The following is an 18,555-nucleotide window of genomic DNA, read 5'->3' on the forward strand; positions in this document are numbered from 1 at the left end:
CCTACTTGTGTGTGTTTTTACTGTGTTTTTGTGTGAAAAACACCAAGAAACAAGTCCAATTAATCACACACACTTTTCTTCACCCAGCTTCTTGGTTGAGTTGTTTAGTGAGTTTTGGGTGGGGATCACAAAGAGCAAAACAATTTTATCTATAAATTACACAACACTAACCCCTAACCCTAGATTTGTGTGATTGTGTATATGTGTTGTTTTAGTGTGTGTTTTATTGTGAAAAAGAGAACTAAAGTAAATCTTTATACACATTTTTTTTTAAATTATACACACACAAACATGGCTAGAGATACATTAACAAAGAGAATCCTTTGATAACCTTTATTAAAGGTATATGATTCCCTTTTACTATCCCCTCTAAATTTGCCAGACTTTCTGGGGCAAGTCAACTAGAAAGCACACTATTTTTCAAAAAATTATCCCTCTTCTTTTCGTTTATTCTTCTTTTATTTATTCTAAATTCTTAACTCCAAGATTTTGTAGTTTCTTGTGCATTGCCTCCCACTAAGGTAATGACTTTCTTGTTTCTATCTACCTGCACATAGACATGTGACATAGTCCTCTCATTTTTTACAAGCTTCAATGCATTAATTATATTGTTCTATTAGTTTGTTAATTACAAATTCAAGACATTTGCAAGCTTATATTGATAAATAATTAGGGTTTTATCTTTAAAATGGAGTTTGTGTGTAGATTTTAAGAGCACCTGCAACGCATCCCGCGGGTGTCTCTTATCTCGTCCCTCCGAGACGAGACGGACGAGAGACGCGTTGCAACGTCCCGTCTCGTCCCTGTCTCGCCGAGACGCTCGTCTCACCGAGACGGCTGGCGCGCCAGCTCGCCACGCGCCCGCACGACGTGGAGCGCGCTGGCGCTGGGCGTGACGCCACTCGCCGGCCCGCGAGTGGGATTCGTCACGCTGACGCAATAAATCATTTTTTTAAATTGAATTTAATAAAAAAAATAATTAATTAAAAAACGGTAATGTGACCGTTCAACGGTTATTTTATTTATTTTTTGTTTTTTTTTATTTTTTTATTCTATAAATACTCCTTTTTCACACACACAAACACACATATTCTTATCAAATCATCTCTCTTTCCTCTCCATTTTTCATCTCAAATCATCTCTTTTATTCTTCTCCCAAATTTAATCCATTCATGGATCCATTTGAGCAAATGCGTCGAATAATAGAAGAATCGCTTGAAAAAGATCGACGTAGGGAGGCGTAGGAAGCCGCGCCGCCCCAAAGACGATCCCGGACTTACATCCATCGTAACCGGGAGGAAGCCGCCGCAAGGTTAGTACGCGACTACTTCTGTGATAACCCCGTACGGAAACGGCTATTTCTGCGCATAGCAAATACATTGGCAGCCCGGGAAGAGTTCTTCCAAGAAGGGTTCGACGCCATCGGCCGTCTCAGCCACACGACGCTGCAGAAATGTACTACATCAATCCGTCAGCTTGCTACTGGACAAACGACGGATTTGTTCGACGAATACCTCCACATTGGAGAAAGCACTTGGAGAATGTGCTTGATGAACTTCTGCAAAGACGTCCGGGCAGCCTTCATCGACGAATTTCTCCGGAAGCCAAGCACGGCAGATTGTCAGTTTCTGCTCCACCTTCACGAAGAAGTGCACGGATTCCTCGGGATGCTTGGCAGCGTCGATTGCATGCATTGGCAATGGAAGAATTGACATGTGGCGTGGAGGGGGTCATACACGAGCGGTCACAAAGGCACCCACCCCACCGTTATACTCGAGGCCGTTGCCGACTACCGGCTATGGATTTGGCATGCGTACTTCGGGGTCCCCGGATCGAACAACGACGTCAACTTGCTCAACCAATCCGACCTCTTCACCGAAGTTTTGAATGGTAAAGCGCCGACCATCAACTCCATCGCTAACAACCAGCAGTATAAAATGGGGTACTATCTTGCCGGCGGCATCTACCCGAAGTGGCCAACCTTCGTGAAGACGTTCAATAGGCCGGTGAACGAAAAACAGACTCTTTTTGCGCAGAAGCAAGAGGCTGCTCGCAAGGATGTGGAGAGGACGTTCGGGGTTCTCCAAGTGCACTTCAATATTATCAAAGCCCTGGCTCGTACGTGGTTTATAGAAAATATGGTCGACATCATGTATACGTGCATAATCTTGCACAACATGATTGTCGTCGACGAAGGACCTGAGGCGGGAAATTGGTTCGACCCTGAAACCCCGGGAAGCTCTACCGCAAGTAGTCCACCTCGCAGTGGAGTGCACCCGTCTTTGCAAGAACGGTTGTCTGTTCGGGCAAGGTCACGTGATTCTAACGCCCACACCCAACTCCAGGAGGATCTAATAGAACACATTTGGGCAAAATTTGGCAACCGGTAGACGCACATGATTTTTCTTTTGCTTCTTTGAGCTTTGAAATTAGAGAGAGTGAGCGGAAGAAATTAAATTATGTATTTTTCATTTTTTTAGGATTTTTAATTATGTTTTTTAAGTTTTTTAGAATTTTAAGTTGTAATTTTATTTTATTTAATGAAGTGTGTTTTTATTAATTGAATTTGCTGGAAATAAAAATAAAAAATAAAATTGAATGAATAGTTAAGGGATGAGATGGTTAAGAGACGGTTAATAGATGGAGGGTAGCAAGTGTTGTCTCTTAGTTAAGAAATGGGATGAAAAGTACAGTGGGGCCCATGAATAATTAAGAGATGAGATGGTTAAGAGACGGATAAGAGAGAGCGTTGTGGATGGCCTAATGGCTCAAAACGTGTAATTATCATGTAGGACAAGCAATCATCATTATCTCTTGAAGGTGGCATGGAAAGCAAACATAATTACAATTCACTATGAGAATATATATAGCATGTAATTAATTGTTTTTATTTAATTTTGTTTAATTTGCATAAAATGAGATCATAGCTTATTCTTAATGATATCTTAGTGGCATAGTGGAGAGAAATAGATGATGATTATGATGCACCAAAAGAGAATACAAAGGTGTGAAGCATTTTTCCCTTTCTATGATACTTTCTCCTATAATAATTGATGTAGTGCCCATACACATCCATCTCATTGATGGATGAGTCAAGCATTTTCTTGAGTAGTTTTCCACTTAATTATGATGTCACATGTGCATTTCATCATTAGCATTATAAGTCAAACCTAATCCACATCACCTTAATTAATCACTGCAATTAGAAAAAATAAATGGTGATTGCTACTTCTCTCTACTCCAATTTAGAAAAATATCTATAACGTCACGGAGATAATCCTATCTTAGTAGTAGAATTAATTTGAAAGAGACAAGTCGTGCGTAGTGTTTCGTTTTAGGTGTTATTATCATTAGTGCACACAAATATTAAGATATGCATGATTAGATATTGTACCATTGTATTAAAATATATATATATAAATATGATTGAGGAGTAAATTGAATGTTGCATGGCTAAGTATGAAAAATTTACCCACTTCAGAATGGACTATTTATTTGCTAAGTTAAAATGTAACTCTTGTTGGCTTTACTTCTATACATTAATAAACTATGCAATACAATGTGGCAGTTTATCTCCAAAAAAGAAATTCTAAATATTGAGCCGTTTTGGATTTTTCATTTTCTTTTGATAATTGGGTTGCTTTCTCCAAAACTGTGATATGGGCTTGTTTATTGGGCTTAATATATGAGACTGGCCCAATTTAGAATTTTTTAATGAGCTTGAAGTGTTTTGGTTGCCATTTATGCCCCTAACCAAATTTGTGTGGGCATTGCTGGTATATTCCACATAATTACTCTTACTGGAGGACTATTTTTTTATTCATAACATTATTAAGTAATTCTATAAAGCCAAGTCTCACAAAATATCATTACAATCAATATCAAATGATATATTACTGGTTAAGAAACAAAAAGTTACTAGTATAAAATTGTTGGTTGGCTGCTCCACAATCAGAATTGTATTCACAAGTACAGTATTTATAGCTTATACTTCCAAAACATTTTTAAATTTTATTTTGACATTTCAATTCATATGTTGACAAAAGAATTGCTTTGGCGCCAAGCTTTTGAACCAAATGATTCAAATGACTACTTTACCCTCCAAGATCTGTCTACACATATCTCATTCAAATCGTGCGTGTTGTGTCGTTATCGTGTCGACACGATAACGACACGACACGATAACACGAACACGACACTATACTAATACTAAGTGCTGCATTAGACTAAACCTAATTTAAATTTTAAAATGAATAAAACAATAATATTGTTATAATATTATTTCTTAACGGGTAACACGAACACGACACAAAATTTTCGTGTCGCTAACGTGTCGACACGATAAGGACTCGAACCCAATAAGCTTTGACACATACCCATTAATTTCGTGCAGGCTCGCGTCGTGTAATCGTGTCGTGCAAAAAATTGCCAGCCCTAGTTTTCCACCTCAACTCAATGTGTATCAATCCATTATTCGAGTCGATCAAATAATACCGTTGGTTGATAAGTCCGTTGTATGAATACTTCTTTACAAAAAAATTACTCCATCTGCCCACGAATAGGAGACTCGTTTATTTTCGGCATGAGTTTTAAGAAATATTAAAAAAATGTTTAGAAAAAAGTTAGTGAAAATGAAATGAGAGAGAAAAGAGTTCCTGAATCATTTATAGTAAAAATGAACCGAGACTCCTATTTACGGATGAACCAAAATGAAAAAAGAGATTTCTTATCGCAGATGGAAAGAGTATGACATATGCTAATTGTGAAACGCAGCTTATAGTAATTCATTTGTTGTTTGGAGATTTCATTTACATACAAAACGTAAAAACAAAAATGAGTGGTTCTTGTGAATAGGTTTGGTGATTAATTAGGTCTTTGCATATAATTTATTATGAATAGAAGGTTAATTAGGATTTAATTTATAGCGTCCCTCTTAGTTAACGTTTATACCCATTGTATATAGTGTACAACCTCTATACATGGTATTATATGTCTTTGAGAGACAAATAAGATGAATTCTAATTTATATTCAGTCAATGTTATGTCATGCAGAGAAAAATAAGATCAATTCTAATTAATACACAATCAATTCTAATTTGAGGAGATTCAAGGAGGCAAGAAGTTGATAGAATCAACTATGCAAGAAACTGCATTAGCTGTCCCTTATTTCAGTGACAAGGGAGAAATGAGGAGTATGATTGATGCAGACAACAAACTGGGGTTATCCGCACTGAAATGTTGCCAAGAGTGGCGATGGACAACCTCAACAGATCCCTTAGAGGGAGGAGCGCTGCAGGCACCACTCTGCAGACGTGCGTGGGCGGATTCGACATGAGCCAAAACTGGAGGAGGACGGCAAGGAAAGCAAATCCGGCGAGGCTGCTATGGCCGGAGGAGATGAGAGGAATGACAGAACACTGCCGGTGAAGAAACCAGAGGAGTCCTCGGTTTGTCCGTCCGAGGGGGAGAAGAAGTATCCGACCGAACAATCCCTCTCCAAATTTATGTTGGATGACCGGAGTATGAATCACGAGAAAGCTACAACAGTGAAGCCGTCATGTCATGTCAGGAGAAGGCAGACAAGAGCCGCTTCAGCAGAGGGAGCAGCAAATGCAAGAGGCTGGCTAAGGAGGAACGAGCAGGAACCCACCAAGAGAGGAGAGGCTACTGCCAAAGAGGGTGCAGCCATGAGAGGCTAATGGATGAAGTGTTTGGTCGAGGGGGAGATATCAGCCACCGCCAAACCATTCATCTCCGAATCAAGGAGACAATCGCCGAGGACGAAGGCGGGGCAGCCAGCGAGGGGGAGAGAGATAGTGTCGCCTCACAGCCGGCATCAGAATCATAGATCAATTGATTCTCGTTTCTTTCCTTGTCGTCCGTAGGAAGCTCATATCGGCAAAGTGGGCACGTATTTCTTGCAGCTAACCACGGCAGGATGCAGGAAGGGTGGTACAGGTGCAAACAGGGAAGCTCGTTGATGCGAGTGCCAAGTGTGAAGGAGTCCTTGCAGATTGCACACTCCTGCTGCTGCTTGTCTCCGTTAATCGTAAGACATGGCAGATTGTTTATGAAAGATAGCGAAGCAGGAGGCGCCCCTCTCCTCGAACTTTGATTATTTTCAGCGAGATGGTCGAGAAGGTCCTCGAAACCCCTGGCATCGAGATCATCTCCCGAATTCCCAACATAAGACTCTTCCAATTCACCAATGTGTGCTTGTATCACAAGCTGACTTCCTCAATTAATCAACACATTTGGCTCAGCTTCAGCTTCAGCTTCATCCCATTCACTATCGTCGGAATTCCACTGGAACGTGCCAGCATTCTCATCAGAAAGTTTCAGATCCATTGGTAGACCCTTCATTAGGTAAATTTGAGAGGGATGGTTTAAGACGTTCTCAGACCATGATTTCTGGGAAACACGGGGATGAGCAAAGCCGCTTTTGAGAGAGATTTTCCATCACTAGGAGTAGATGAAAGAGCAATTGTGTCAGATATTGGAAGAGTGCCATCTCCTGGTTTAAGTAGTGCTATTCAGAGCTTACCTATTGCTACCTCAGCTTCATTAGGTGGGGAAAAATGGACCGCAGCTCTGGCGGCAGGTTGCTGTTGGAGATGAGAATAGGAGGAGAAAAGAAAAGGGAGGCGCTGTTTAGTCCTCTTCTCAATTTGGGTTTACAAGAAAATTTGGGCCTAGTGTTATTGGGCTCAAGAAGGAAAAAAAAAAAAGAAATGAAAAATGGGCTCATAGTTTGAGCTGGAATGGGCCGAGGGATGGTCAAAAAAAAAAAAAAGCTCCTCGACATGAGCCAAAACTGTCAGAATTAGCTCCTCGATACGAGTTAAAACTGTCTGAATAAGCTCCTCGACACGAGTAAAAACTGTCAGTCAGAAAAAAATGATTTGGCTCCTAGATACGAGCTAAAACTGTCTAAAATGGCTCCCGGATACGAGCTAAAACTGTCTAAGATGACTCCCGGATATGAGTAAAAACTGTCTAGATTAGCTCCTTGGCACGAGCTAAAACTGTCAATAAAAAATTGAAGAGCTCTATGACACGAGTTAAAACTGTCAACAGAAAAATTGAAGAAACTCCTTGAAAAGAGTCTAAACTTTCAATGAACAAAAACGAAGAAGCTCCTTGAAACGAGCCTAAACTTTCAATGAAAAAAAACTCTTTGATACGAGTATAAACTATCAATGATGAATTGAAGAAGCTCTATGATACGAGCATAAACTGTCAATGAAAAGTGAAGGACTCCTGAATATGGGTATAAACTATTTATCAAAGTGAAGATCGTGCAAGTTAAGTGTCGAAAAAACTCGATACTTAACTTGAGGGGGAGTGTTGGAAATATAACTTGAAGTGTCCCAAGTATGTTGGGAAGAGAATGTGTGTAGTCCCAACTTGTTGGGAAGAGAATAACATTTATAATGTGGAGTTTCAATAAGTATAGTTCCTAGGTATATTTATATCTAAAGTCCTATAAATACCTATGTTCTATGTATCAACAACAACAATCCAAATCAATCAAAATGTAGTCTTCAAGAGTTCTTGAGTTTTATTTTCCGCATTTTACTTTTCAACAGAGTCGCCACCAAAATGAAGGCCAGTTTGAGAAGTGATGATGTTTTGAATTCTGAAGATGAATATCCATGATGGTCTAGCAAGACGAGGTTTTATGTAGAAAAGGTGAAGAAGATTGAATCAGATAGATGGAATGTGATGATGTTTGGGGATGGGATTGACAAAACCATAATCTCCTACAACTTCAGCTCTATGCATCTCATCTTCAATTAATTATCGAATAAATAAATTCTCATTCCTTTACTACTGTCTTTCTTCAATTTTTATTATTTCAATTTTTACTACTACTAGAGTTTGTTATTCTTAAATATCATTAATTATATTGCAATAATTGATTATTCCGAAGCATTTACCATAGCCTGTGCGTGTGTGTTCTAGCAAAAAGATTTACTATAAATATTGAGTCGTTTTGGATTTACGTTTTCTTTTGATAATTGGTTTTCTTTCTTCAATCTACAATATGGGCTTGTTTATTGTGCTCGATAAAAGGCCATGGCCCAATTTAGAATGTTTTAATGAGTTTGGGGGTTACCATTTATGCCCCTGCCAAATCTTTTACATTCCACATAATTACATTTATGCCCCTGGCTATTTTATTGTTCATATAGATTGATAGCGTTATTAAGTGATATTATAAAACCAAATCTCACAAAATATCACTCCAGTCAATATTAAATGATACTGGCCAAGAAATAAACAAAAAAAATTACTACTGCTATAAAATTGTTGGTTGGCAGCTCGACAATCAACAGAATAGTATTCACAAGTACAGTATTTACAGTATAGTTCCAAAACATTTTAAATTTTATTTTGACATTTCAATTTATATGTTGACAAAAGAATTGTTTTGGCGGCAAGCTTTTGAACCACAAGATTCAAATGACTACTTTACCCTCCAAGATCTGTCTACATACACATATCTCATCAACCTTTGGTCATATGGTTTTCCACCTCAACTCAATGTGTATCACTCCATTCTTCGAGTCGATCAAATGATAGCGCTGGTTGATACGCCCGTTGTGCACTACATCCGCAAGGTTGATGTCGACCTGCCCTAAAGATTCCTATATCATGGACAATGTAGATCAGCCGAGCGATCTCAATTCACATGAAGCTCGGAATACTAAAAAGGCACGGTGGACTAATGCGTTACCTTAGAGTAGAAGCTGAAGCTCGTCCTTTTGCTCATAACCTTCACATGAATCTTGTCTTGCAACGGAGGCTCTTCCAGCAAGAACTGGAACTCCTCGTTCCACATAGGATTCCTCGTCTTCCTCAACATCTACAACGCACCATTTTCTCTATTTGATCATGCAAAACGACATAAAGAAACAGAGAAAAGCAGAGATGAAGACTACCTTTGATTTCTTTGTCTCGCCTCTAAAGATGATCAGCACGTATGGATTGTTGTGGCGCGATCCTTCCACGTCATGTGCACCTTGCACGGTGACTAGAAGTAGGCCAGGAGCGCCCGTCGTGCTTGTGTTGCTCATAGCTCTATCCATCACACTATCTTTCCTACTGTAGCCATTGAGAGCCCCGCTGAAACTGTCATTGTCTTCTCTAAAAGGAGCGTATGTGAGCTCGAGAAACAGCTGTCCTCTCTGCTTCTTGTTAGCTTCAGAGATGCTCGTGTCCTTCATTAAGTCAAGGGTGACCTCCTTCACCTCGTTCGCCACCAGCGTTTTCAGAGGGAAAACTTGACTGCCCAGCCTATCGTGTGAGCCTACCTTATCCCAATCATAGACATTTATGTGAAGCATCTGAGACTGAGGATCCTTGACTGAGAGCTTGAATTCTTCGTTCCACTCGGGATTCAAGGTCTTTTTCTTGACTGTGGTCTTCTTGGACGGGTGCTTCTCTCCGCTGAGGTTCAGCTTGACATATGGATCGGATAAGCCGAGTAGATCCTTCTTCAGAAGCTTCGTTGCACGTATAACTCTCACGTGCAGGATCCCAACGGGCTTCTTCACAGCCACCCTAGAACAGAGATGGAAAAGTTAGGATTATGGAAACATTATATACTCAAAGTCAAGAAAACGAGTGACTCACATTGAAGCATCAAGCATCGGTATCTCAAGCGATTTTGGCCAAAGGTAAAGACTAGCAACTTCTTTTTTAATCCTTTCCTGTTAAGATTTAATTATGACACACAAGTATATCATTCTATTTAAAAAGTTGAAGAAAAACATTAGAGATTGTTCGTCACCTGAACATATCGATAAAGGCCAGGAATGGACATCACGTCGCCTCCCAAGACCTTCACCCCGAAGTCTATATGCGGCTGTAAGCAAGAAAACAATCTCTCAATTGATAAAAAAAAGGAATATGTATATAGTTAAACTTTGTATTAGCAACACACCTTCTCCAAAAGAGACACCACTATGTTTGCAAAACATGGAATCGTAGGCACGAGAGGTTTCAAGGTCAGTCGAGGCATAGCAAATACTTGCAAATCGACTAGCTGCACCAACGAAAAATGAACTCAACGAATTTAGTACTATTTCATTTGAGGAGACTCAACTGGCTTATACCTGGATTGTCACTTTTACTGATGAAATAGTTACTGCAACCATTATATTCGGATTGCCTGCCCATCTGACAGCTGGCTCCATGACTAGTTCCCTCTCGTTCGTCTCAGAGACTTTAAGCCCTGCCAAAGAACATCAAGACATTCTGTTGAATGCTCTGGAAAACGAGTCTACATTTTAAAGTCGGACATCTAATTCACCATGAACTGTTGGTGGAAGATTGCCAAGGCTTAGATTCTTGAACTCAATGGATTCTATCTTATATTGCCCAACATACTCTGCAAAAATCGGTTCTGCTGTGCTTTTAATCGAGTTGCAGATTGCCTGCACGACGTTTATCAGATAAAAAAAAAACGTTTTCTTGATGCATTGTGAACATACAAAGTTTAAAAAGCTAGTACAAAAGATACCTTCTCCATGAAAGGCCACATACATGATATAAATTTGTTCAACCAATCTACCTGCAGATTCCAAACATTTTTCAACAGCATTTGCTGTAATTAGATATTTTTATTTGTGATAGTACTTCAACCAGACGAAGCAGGCAAGATACGTATATTACCCGGTCGTAGTCAGGACTCTTCACCCACAGGGGAATCTCGGGCATAAGTTCTTCCAGTGCAACGGGGTCGAGCTCACAGAGTGGCTGACTCTCCATATCCTAGAGTCGATTCAAAACTAATCGTAAACAGTTTTTTAAACAATTGATACATAACCAAGATTACTCCACTGTGAACTAGTAATATTCTATATGCACACAACTAGTCAGTTTTTTAACTTTCATCAGCAACACTTCCTAAGATGATGAATTGATGATGATACTAAAAATAGGACTACCAAATAATTTGATAAACTGGTTCTATTTGAATATTGCATTTAATTAACAATAAGATGCCAAAAACCAAGAATCCATCATCGATCAACCAAGTGATTGAACACACACACCCCACCTAAGCATACTTTCTAATCAATCAACTGACTAAAACACACATACACACATAAGTATGAGAAGAGAAATCAGGAAGCAGAAAGGTATACATTTCTCAATGCAACAGTAGAAACACACACACAAACAGAAGTGAACAGCAGTTGGAGAAGGGATGAGATTACCTGAACATCTTCTGATTCTGAGTAAACAAACAAATAAAAGCCAATAAAGAGACCAATTGGCAGCCCAATTCCAAAACCAATCATTCCCAACAAACTGCTCAACAATCCCATCTCCCCTTTCTTGCAAAAAAAAACAATCTTTTTCCTATTTTTACGCAAATGGAGACGTGGAGAAGTGGTGTCGAACAAGCCCAGAAAAGAAAAGGAGGAATAAGAACAAATTACAGGTGGGACTTGGAACAGCGAAAAACAAGAAGAGATTTTTTTTTATTGGATGAGCTGTAGTCGATCACGATAGAATCTAAAAAGGGAGTGTTTCAAGAACGAGTTTTGAAAGTATCGAAACAAACTTGCTGCAAACCGCCTTCCCTTCACGCTACACGTCACGATTTTTCAAAATTGCCAATGCTCGAAACAAGAAACCATTAATATCGTACACTACGAAGTTGATTTTTAACTTTTGATGAATTCTAGCAAATCCTCCTAGGTTGGGTGACGATGTCGCACGACCAAGAAACAACGGAATACAAAGCGGTTTGATGCAGCACAATTCTTTTTTTTATTGATCAAATTTTGTTTTTAATGATTTGTGCTTTTGGGAGATTTGTAGGATATTCGTTACAAAAAATTATGTTGAGCAACATAAATCATGTGTATAATTTCATTTAGAATGCAAAATATAAAAATAAAAATGAGTGGTTCTTGTGAATATGGTTAGGTTATTAGGCCTTTTCTTCTCAAACTTTATTGAGTATATATCCGAGTTTAGGGAGAAAAAGAAAAGAAAAATGGTGTAAGGATGTTGAACTTTTTATGTATGGATGTAATTGTTTTGACTATGACGAATTACAAAGGAAAATAAAACTAATATTTGTTTGAACTTGAATTAATGGAATGAGTGATAGTTCTAGGCTTCTAGCCTCTAAGGCTCCATAATTCAATGGTCAATTATAGTTATGTCATGGCTTACTTAATAATTAAGAAGTTTTAGTGTAAGAATTTCATAATTTTCAATACGATAAGATAAAATAAATACAAGGGAAATCAAGTGGCTTCATTGCTGATTTTTAAAAATTACTTACATTGATTTGAAATTATTCATCTATGCCTTTAACTTTATATTATTTGTATTCTCCTATCTTCTCGTTTAACAAAAACCTAAATGTTATTATGCATTACTTATGTTATGGTTATCCAAGATATAATTTGATTATTTAATCAGTTGGCCATATTTTAAAAAAAAATAATTGACCCAATATTAAGGCTATCCACATTCTTATCCCTATACCGTCTCATCCCTTAACTATTCATGAGCACCACTGCACTTTTTACCCCATCTCTTAACTAAGAGACAACATCTGCAACCCTCCATCTCTTAATCATCTAATTCCTTAATTATTCATTCAATTTCATTTTTTATTTTTATTTCCAACAAATTCAATTAATATTTCATTGAAATATTAAATTAATACTAAAAATTCATTAAATCATTAAAAACCACGAAAAGTACAACATCCGAAAATATGAAAAAAAATTTGTGGATAATTTGATGGTGGATAATTTGTGGGAATGATTTAATATTTATAGAAGTGATTGGGGCTTAAAAAATAGAGAAAAAAAATTAAAATATTGGAAAACGGCTATAAATGACTAGTATTTTTGGGGGAATATTTTTTTTTATTTTCAATTTTTTTCGGAATTAAAAAAAAAAAATTTCAACGGATATAAACGACGCCTACTCGCGGGCCGGCGAATGGTGTCACGGCCGCACGGGAGCTCGCCAACATGCTCTCGACGGAGGGATACGGGCCGAGACGGAGTGACCGCATCTCTGGCTCGATGCTGTCTTGTCTCGCCGAGACGAGACCGAGCTGGCAACGAGCCAGCGCTGCGGATGCCTTAAGTACCGAGACATCGGCCCATAAGCAAATATTTCAAACTCAATTCCTAAAACAACGTCGCAACTTAATAATTCCAGCAGCCCAATAATTATTCAAATCCAATTAAAAGAGCGACACCTTTAATTTAGGTTCTGTATTATTCATTATCACTCTTAGATCCCACATAGAAATTTTGCGGAACTTCATAAATAAAAAATGCATAATTATATTTAATACTTACATAATAAAATTTGGCAATTAATTAATTTTCCAAGAAAATATTTTATTATTGAAAATTTTAGTTTAAAGCCCTTGTAATTTCATTATTTTGGTGTTTTGTTATTTAGAATAACAGAGTCGTCTATCCCTCGTATGTGAAATGCACTCTTAAATAATTGTACTAGTATATAATTATGGACATAACGCCCTAACTTTCTTTAATCCGTTTCATATACTATGATAGGTATAATTAACTGTGATTAAATACCCAATAATGTAATTACAGTAAATTACTCAATTTAGAAAAGTGCTCCAAAAAATTACTGTAGTTTCGACATACATATATAAAACATGGGCCTCACTCCATTGGGCTCTCACCAAATATTATTTGGGTTTACTTGGGACAATTGTATTCTCTATATTAGTATAGCTTCATTTTTTATTTGTAATTTTCTAGTTTTACGCAATCTACCTTTTGTAGTATAAACATCGAGCTAATGAGATATTGATTGTGAAACATGGTTAATTTGTCTCTTGTAAGATTATTCAAAATTGAGATACTCTCTAACCACAATGAATCTTCATGTTTTTCTATTTTAATCATCCACAAAAATTAGTCACATAGGAATCCTATGCTTAGTAATTAAGCTCATGTATCTAATGAAGTGAATCTCAATTTCTAATAACAATATTTCAACAATTTTCTCTCATGTCGTCTACTATCATGACTATTGGAGTGGACGAAAGTAGTATGATTTCATATCGGGACCATTTTAGATTCATGCATTATATGTGCAAACCGTGTTCACTAAAAGAATAGTTAGGTCATAAATGATAAAATGAATCCGTACATGCAAGAGTATTTGGTCATGTTTAGATATGATCAAAGTAAAGTGGTGTGTGAGTGTGACGATGATTTGGATTGGTTTTGATTAGACAAAGCAACTTCATAGCTAGGGGACATGCCCAGGTGAAGATCGATTAGAGATCATATGGCATGGGCCATTTTGTTCGACCCTATTTTAATTATAATTTAATAAAAACACACAATGTAATTTGTCGTATATTTGATAGAATTAAAATATCATGGACAGTACCAATAAGCATAAAACATGATCACAGATCTTGATTTCATAGCTACCAACCCCAATTTCGACTATTTATTTTCTATATTTTTTAAAAATTCTCCTCCTCAATTTGGACCAGTGGCGGATCCAGGATCCGGAAATGGAGGGGGCGGAATATATAGTATTAGCTTGGTTTAGTGCGGACATGGCTATTTTTTTATTGTTCGGGGCGACGCCGGAGGCAAACGGAGGGGGCGGACATGGTAAATTTACATCCCGATAAGGGAAAAATAGTCGCACGGAGGGGGCGACCGCCCCCTCCTGCCCCCCTAGATCCGCCACTGATTTGGAGTATTAATACAATAAATGTTATAAAGGTCCATTTTAATATATGTCCACATGACCACATATATGGAGAAGTGATATGTGCATGCTCCATACATCATTTGTACGAGCATATGGAGTATATAATTTCTAGGATTTTTTCATTTTCAAAATTCTTCTTTGATCATAATCAAATCATCAAATTAATTTATGCTCACACTAAAATTGATAGTGGAATGAGTTGAAAAACAATTAAAACTTGGCCACATTAATTTTTGTATGTAATGTGCGTATCAAATAATTAATCTCGATGGTCATGGTATTTCACTTCTTTCTCTATCATGAAATCTAAACGTGTTGGTTACATTTCAATTACTTAGTATATGAATTCACATGCTAGTCGAATTAGCCTATTGCATATATCTATCTACATGGTGAACACCATCACGTGTAGCATCCCTATTCAACTTGTGGATTTGATTGTAGCGTGATTAGACTAAGTTAGCTTTCGACAACTGACTAATTTTTCAAAACATTGTAGGGGCCTTTTCGGGTGAAATTTCGTTTTCTATCCGAGTTAGGGTGCGCTTGGTTTCCGTGTTGGGTTACGCATGGATTAGTGCAAACATAGGTTAATGGATAAAAAATTGCATGTGACAACAATTTTGACGGGCGTTTGGTTTGTATTACTACTACTTTTTTTTGTTATCTGGTGTTCGGTTTCATGGACTCAGGAGTTAGGATCCCATTTTTTTTCAAAAATGACTAAGTTAACCTTAGGGTTTTCTAGCATTTCCATCTATACCCTCATGGTGAACAAAAACCCAACTATACTTTAATTTCCATCACACTTTTGACAAAAGTGAAAAGGAAAAAAAGAATACACCATCAACAGTGAAATAAGTACTCCTACTTGTCTAATTGCTTTTCATAGTTTTCATAAATACCACTTATTAGAAATAAAATCTTCACCAATCGATGTAAGACATAATTTAAGAGATTTTAACACCACTAACCGTTCATAAAAAATAATTTTGATAGTGGATGATACGATCTAGTTTTAGTCCAAAATGGAAAAAACATGACTTTTTCCATGGATGAATCATGAATGTAGTAATATTGTGCACAGTACATTGAAAAATTAACTTTATGACAATTCCTAATAAATGGAAGTAAACTTTTACGGAGTATTATTTCTATAGTTATTAGGCGTAATTATAAATTAAAAGCAGCAAGTAAAAATCCAGCAGGAGAAAATGCAAATATATATTCATATATACTCCATAATTTTTATTTTAACAGGTAATTAACTAGCTCTTGAAGAATATAATTTGCAAATAACCATTATATAGCCGATTGTAGGTGTACACTGTAGGGGAAGAAAAACTACAAATTGTGAGTGAAAAAAGAAAAGTAGGGGGTGGCTAATTATAATTAATGATCAAGAATCATTGCAATCTTGCCAGCAAATGAGCATGACGACGCAGCGGCGGAGGATGTAAAATCTGGCTCTCTGTTCCTCCACCAGACGGCTGCATCGCCGCCACAACGACTTCATCGCCTCTCCCTCGCACAATCTGCTCTTTTCCTCTTCTTCTTCTTCTTTTGCTTTCATGGTATTATATTTATGCAGACGTGTGTGCATATGCACTGCTAAATTTGTAGCTTATGAATATGGTGTCCGGGTATACTAGGACTATTATTTAATGAGACTTTCCACTAAATGAGTTGTTGTCTTTTTCACTCATACAAGTACAACTATGTATTTTTCCTTCTTTTATTGTTATACATGTTAAAGAGGACTAGTAATATGCATTTATATCTTAGTAGTAGTACTACTATATTTTGTTGTTATGCGTCATATTTGACAAGGAATATGAGGTCACAAACCTTTGTTGTTATAACTTCTCGTCTACTAAACGTCTCACATTATCGTTTTGGGATATTCACAATTTAAAACTAATTTTTTTTATTATTTTCTATAAATTTCACATTTCACTAAATTATTTCTCACATTTTTACTACTTTAGCATAAAACTAAGTAGGACTCACATTCTAATTACTTTTTCATCCAATTTCATTCATATTTCTTAAAATGCGTACCAAGTCAAAGTGAGATCCAAGAAGGGAGTATTAGATTTATGTTAGAAGATAATGCTTTTATTAACGAAGATTTTTATTGGAAAACCAATGTGTCTATATATATTTGTTCATGTTTGGACAATATCAGTCATCGAATGTCACAAGCCTTTGTTTTCATGTTTTTATATGTTTACTCTCACAACACTCATGTCTACTCTAGTAGTTTTATATATTCTTCGCTCCATTTAAGTATATTTAATAAAATAGAGAAAAAAAAAACTAATGGAGTACATAGTATATATTGTAATAAAAAAATACTTCAAAAATAGAAAGTGATCTATCTTAGACAAACAGTAAAAGAAAGCTATTCATCTCAGTGAGGCCATTTTAGTTCATTGCATTGCGTGGCGCAAGTAGGTAGGTTAAAGACCTAAAGCTTTATGAAATAGATGATATTTATTTTGCAATGGCCCTAGCTACATAGAAATAATTATGTAGGAGTATTTTCTATAGTCAAATCAGCTACTGCTATTAATTTTGAGTGGCGTGTTTGTTTTTTTCACGTGCGATAAGAAGTAATGAGATGAGGGATCTGCCGACCACAACCAAACATAAATTAAGAGGATAATTAGATTTTCTCCAAACTTAATTAACAATTTAATTGTTCTTTGATCTGATAGAAACTTAATGTCTAACTTCTCATGATAGAAACATAGTTGTTGAAACTCTTCTAACAAGAAAATTACTACTAGTAAATTCGCCCTCTTGAATAAATCGAGTCATTAAAGAATTTGTACTGGTAAAATTAGAGACCGCATTTTGAAATAAGTAGCTTGTTAGAGAATAAAGTTAGATATAATATGTATATTTAATTATCTTTATTAATTATGAGGTAAGAAGATAATACTAATATGAACAACGTGTTAAATGTTATGTAACATATCACTTCTTTCTTATATTTAAACATAGATACACACAGTAATAGCCTAAAATAGCTCTTCAATAATGTCATGAATTGATTTCCGAAACTTGGGAGTTGGTACTACTTTTTTTTTTTACTCAAATACCTAAAATAAATTACTCCACTGAATAATAGTGCTATTAAAATTTAACTAGATGGAGTGCGAGAGAGAGAGATATTTAGACTTTATATAATTCAGACACAATATTTAATGGGCCGACGCGGGTCGATGTTACAAATAAACTACAGCCCATAAGCCCTATTCATCTTCAAACATTAAATCCAACAATGCATGTTTCGAGTTACTGTGAAAATATACTACCGAATAATAATTCTACTGTGAAAATAAATTATGGGATCAAATATCATTTTGTTATATAGAAATAGAATCCAAGTATCTAATGATGTGACGATATTATCGTATTATTGCATCAATGTTAAGCCATTAAAAAAAGATAGAAACAACATATACATCTTAAAATAATTAAAAGAAGGGAAAAAAATATAACGAATGCTACACATTACTATTATACTATAGGATTGTATACATGTTGTACTTAAGATTTCTATATAACATCCATATGATAACAACCATGCGACACACATTAAAGAAACCTTACATATTGTATACAACAAAGTATGCATCCAAACGACAACGTACTCAAGGCTTATCAACTCGTTGATTCAGCGGTGAGCACGAGTCGAGAGGTTGGTAGTTTATGTATCGACTCGGAGCCGAAGAGTGGCGCCTTCCTTTAGGCATGCAGCCTTCGACTTGCTTGCCTCCCAGCCTA

At 36.7% G+C, this 18,555-nt stretch overlaps 2 protein-coding genes across 2 annotated transcripts; both read right to left on the reverse strand.

Moving 5' to 3' along the window:
• Positions 1-5,053: 5,053 nt before the first annotated feature.
• On the reverse strand, positions 5,054-6,348 carry LOC121749082 (E3 ubiquitin-protein ligase RING1-like). Its single transcript, XM_042143695.1, has 2 exons — positions 6,291-6,348; positions 5,054-6,236 (listed from the first exon to the last, which is right to left on the reverse strand). The coding sequence occupies exons 1-2, from the start codon at positions 6,346-6,348 to the stop codon at positions 5,749-5,751; spliced, it is 546 nt and encodes a 181-aa protein (XP_041999629.1). The 3' UTR covers positions 5,054-5,748.
• Positions 6,349-8,280: 1,932 nt separating this feature from the next.
• Positions 8,281-11,907, reverse strand: LOC121748533 (synaptotagmin-3-like). The gene is made up of 11 exons (XM_042142951.1): positions 11,229-11,907; positions 10,681-10,779; positions 10,529-10,579; positions 10,319-10,442; positions 10,122-10,240; positions 9,950-10,051; positions 9,797-9,871; positions 9,640-9,716; positions 8,946-9,567; positions 8,741-8,869; positions 8,281-8,651 (listed from the first exon to the last, which is right to left on the reverse strand). The coding sequence occupies exons 1-11, from the start codon at positions 11,337-11,339 to the stop codon at positions 8,523-8,525; spliced, it is 1,638 nt and encodes a 545-aa protein (XP_041998885.1). The 5' UTR covers positions 11,340-11,907; the 3' UTR covers positions 8,281-8,522.
• Between the last annotated feature and the right edge of the window lie 6,648 nt (positions 11,908-18,555).

The sequence above is a fragment of the Salvia splendens genome, chromosome 9, assembly GCF_004379255.2.
Source record: "Salvia splendens isolate huo1 chromosome 9, SspV2, whole genome shotgun sequence".
NCBI lineage: Eukaryota > Viridiplantae > Streptophyta > Magnoliopsida > Lamiales > Lamiaceae > Salvia > Salvia splendens.

What these genes read in the sequence shown, in the direction of transcription:
- LOC121748533 (XM_042142951.1), bottom strand. Translation starts at nt 11,339, where the DNA reads ATGGGATTGTTGAGCAGTTTGTTGGGAATGATTGGTTTTGGAATTGGG. An exon ending in TGTGGCCTTTCATGGAGAAG is followed by an intron (nt 10,443 to 10,528) that starts GTATCTTTTGTA and finishes AACGTCGTGCAG; the next exon opens with GCAATCTGCAACTCGATTAA. An exon ending in CCGATGCTTGATGCTTCAAT is followed by an intron (nt 9,568 to 9,639) that starts GTGAGTCACTCG and finishes TCTCTGTTCTAG; the next exon opens with GGTGGCTGTGAAGAAGCCCG.
- LOC121749082 (XM_042143695.1), bottom strand. Translation starts at nt 6,348, where the DNA reads ATGGATCTGAAACTTTCTGATGAGAATGCTGGCACGTTCCAGTGGAAT. An exon ending in CCAGTGGAATTCCGACGATA is followed by an intron (nt 6,237 to 6,290) that starts GTGAATGGGATG and finishes TGATTAATTGAG; the next exon opens with GAAGTCAGCTTGTGATACAA.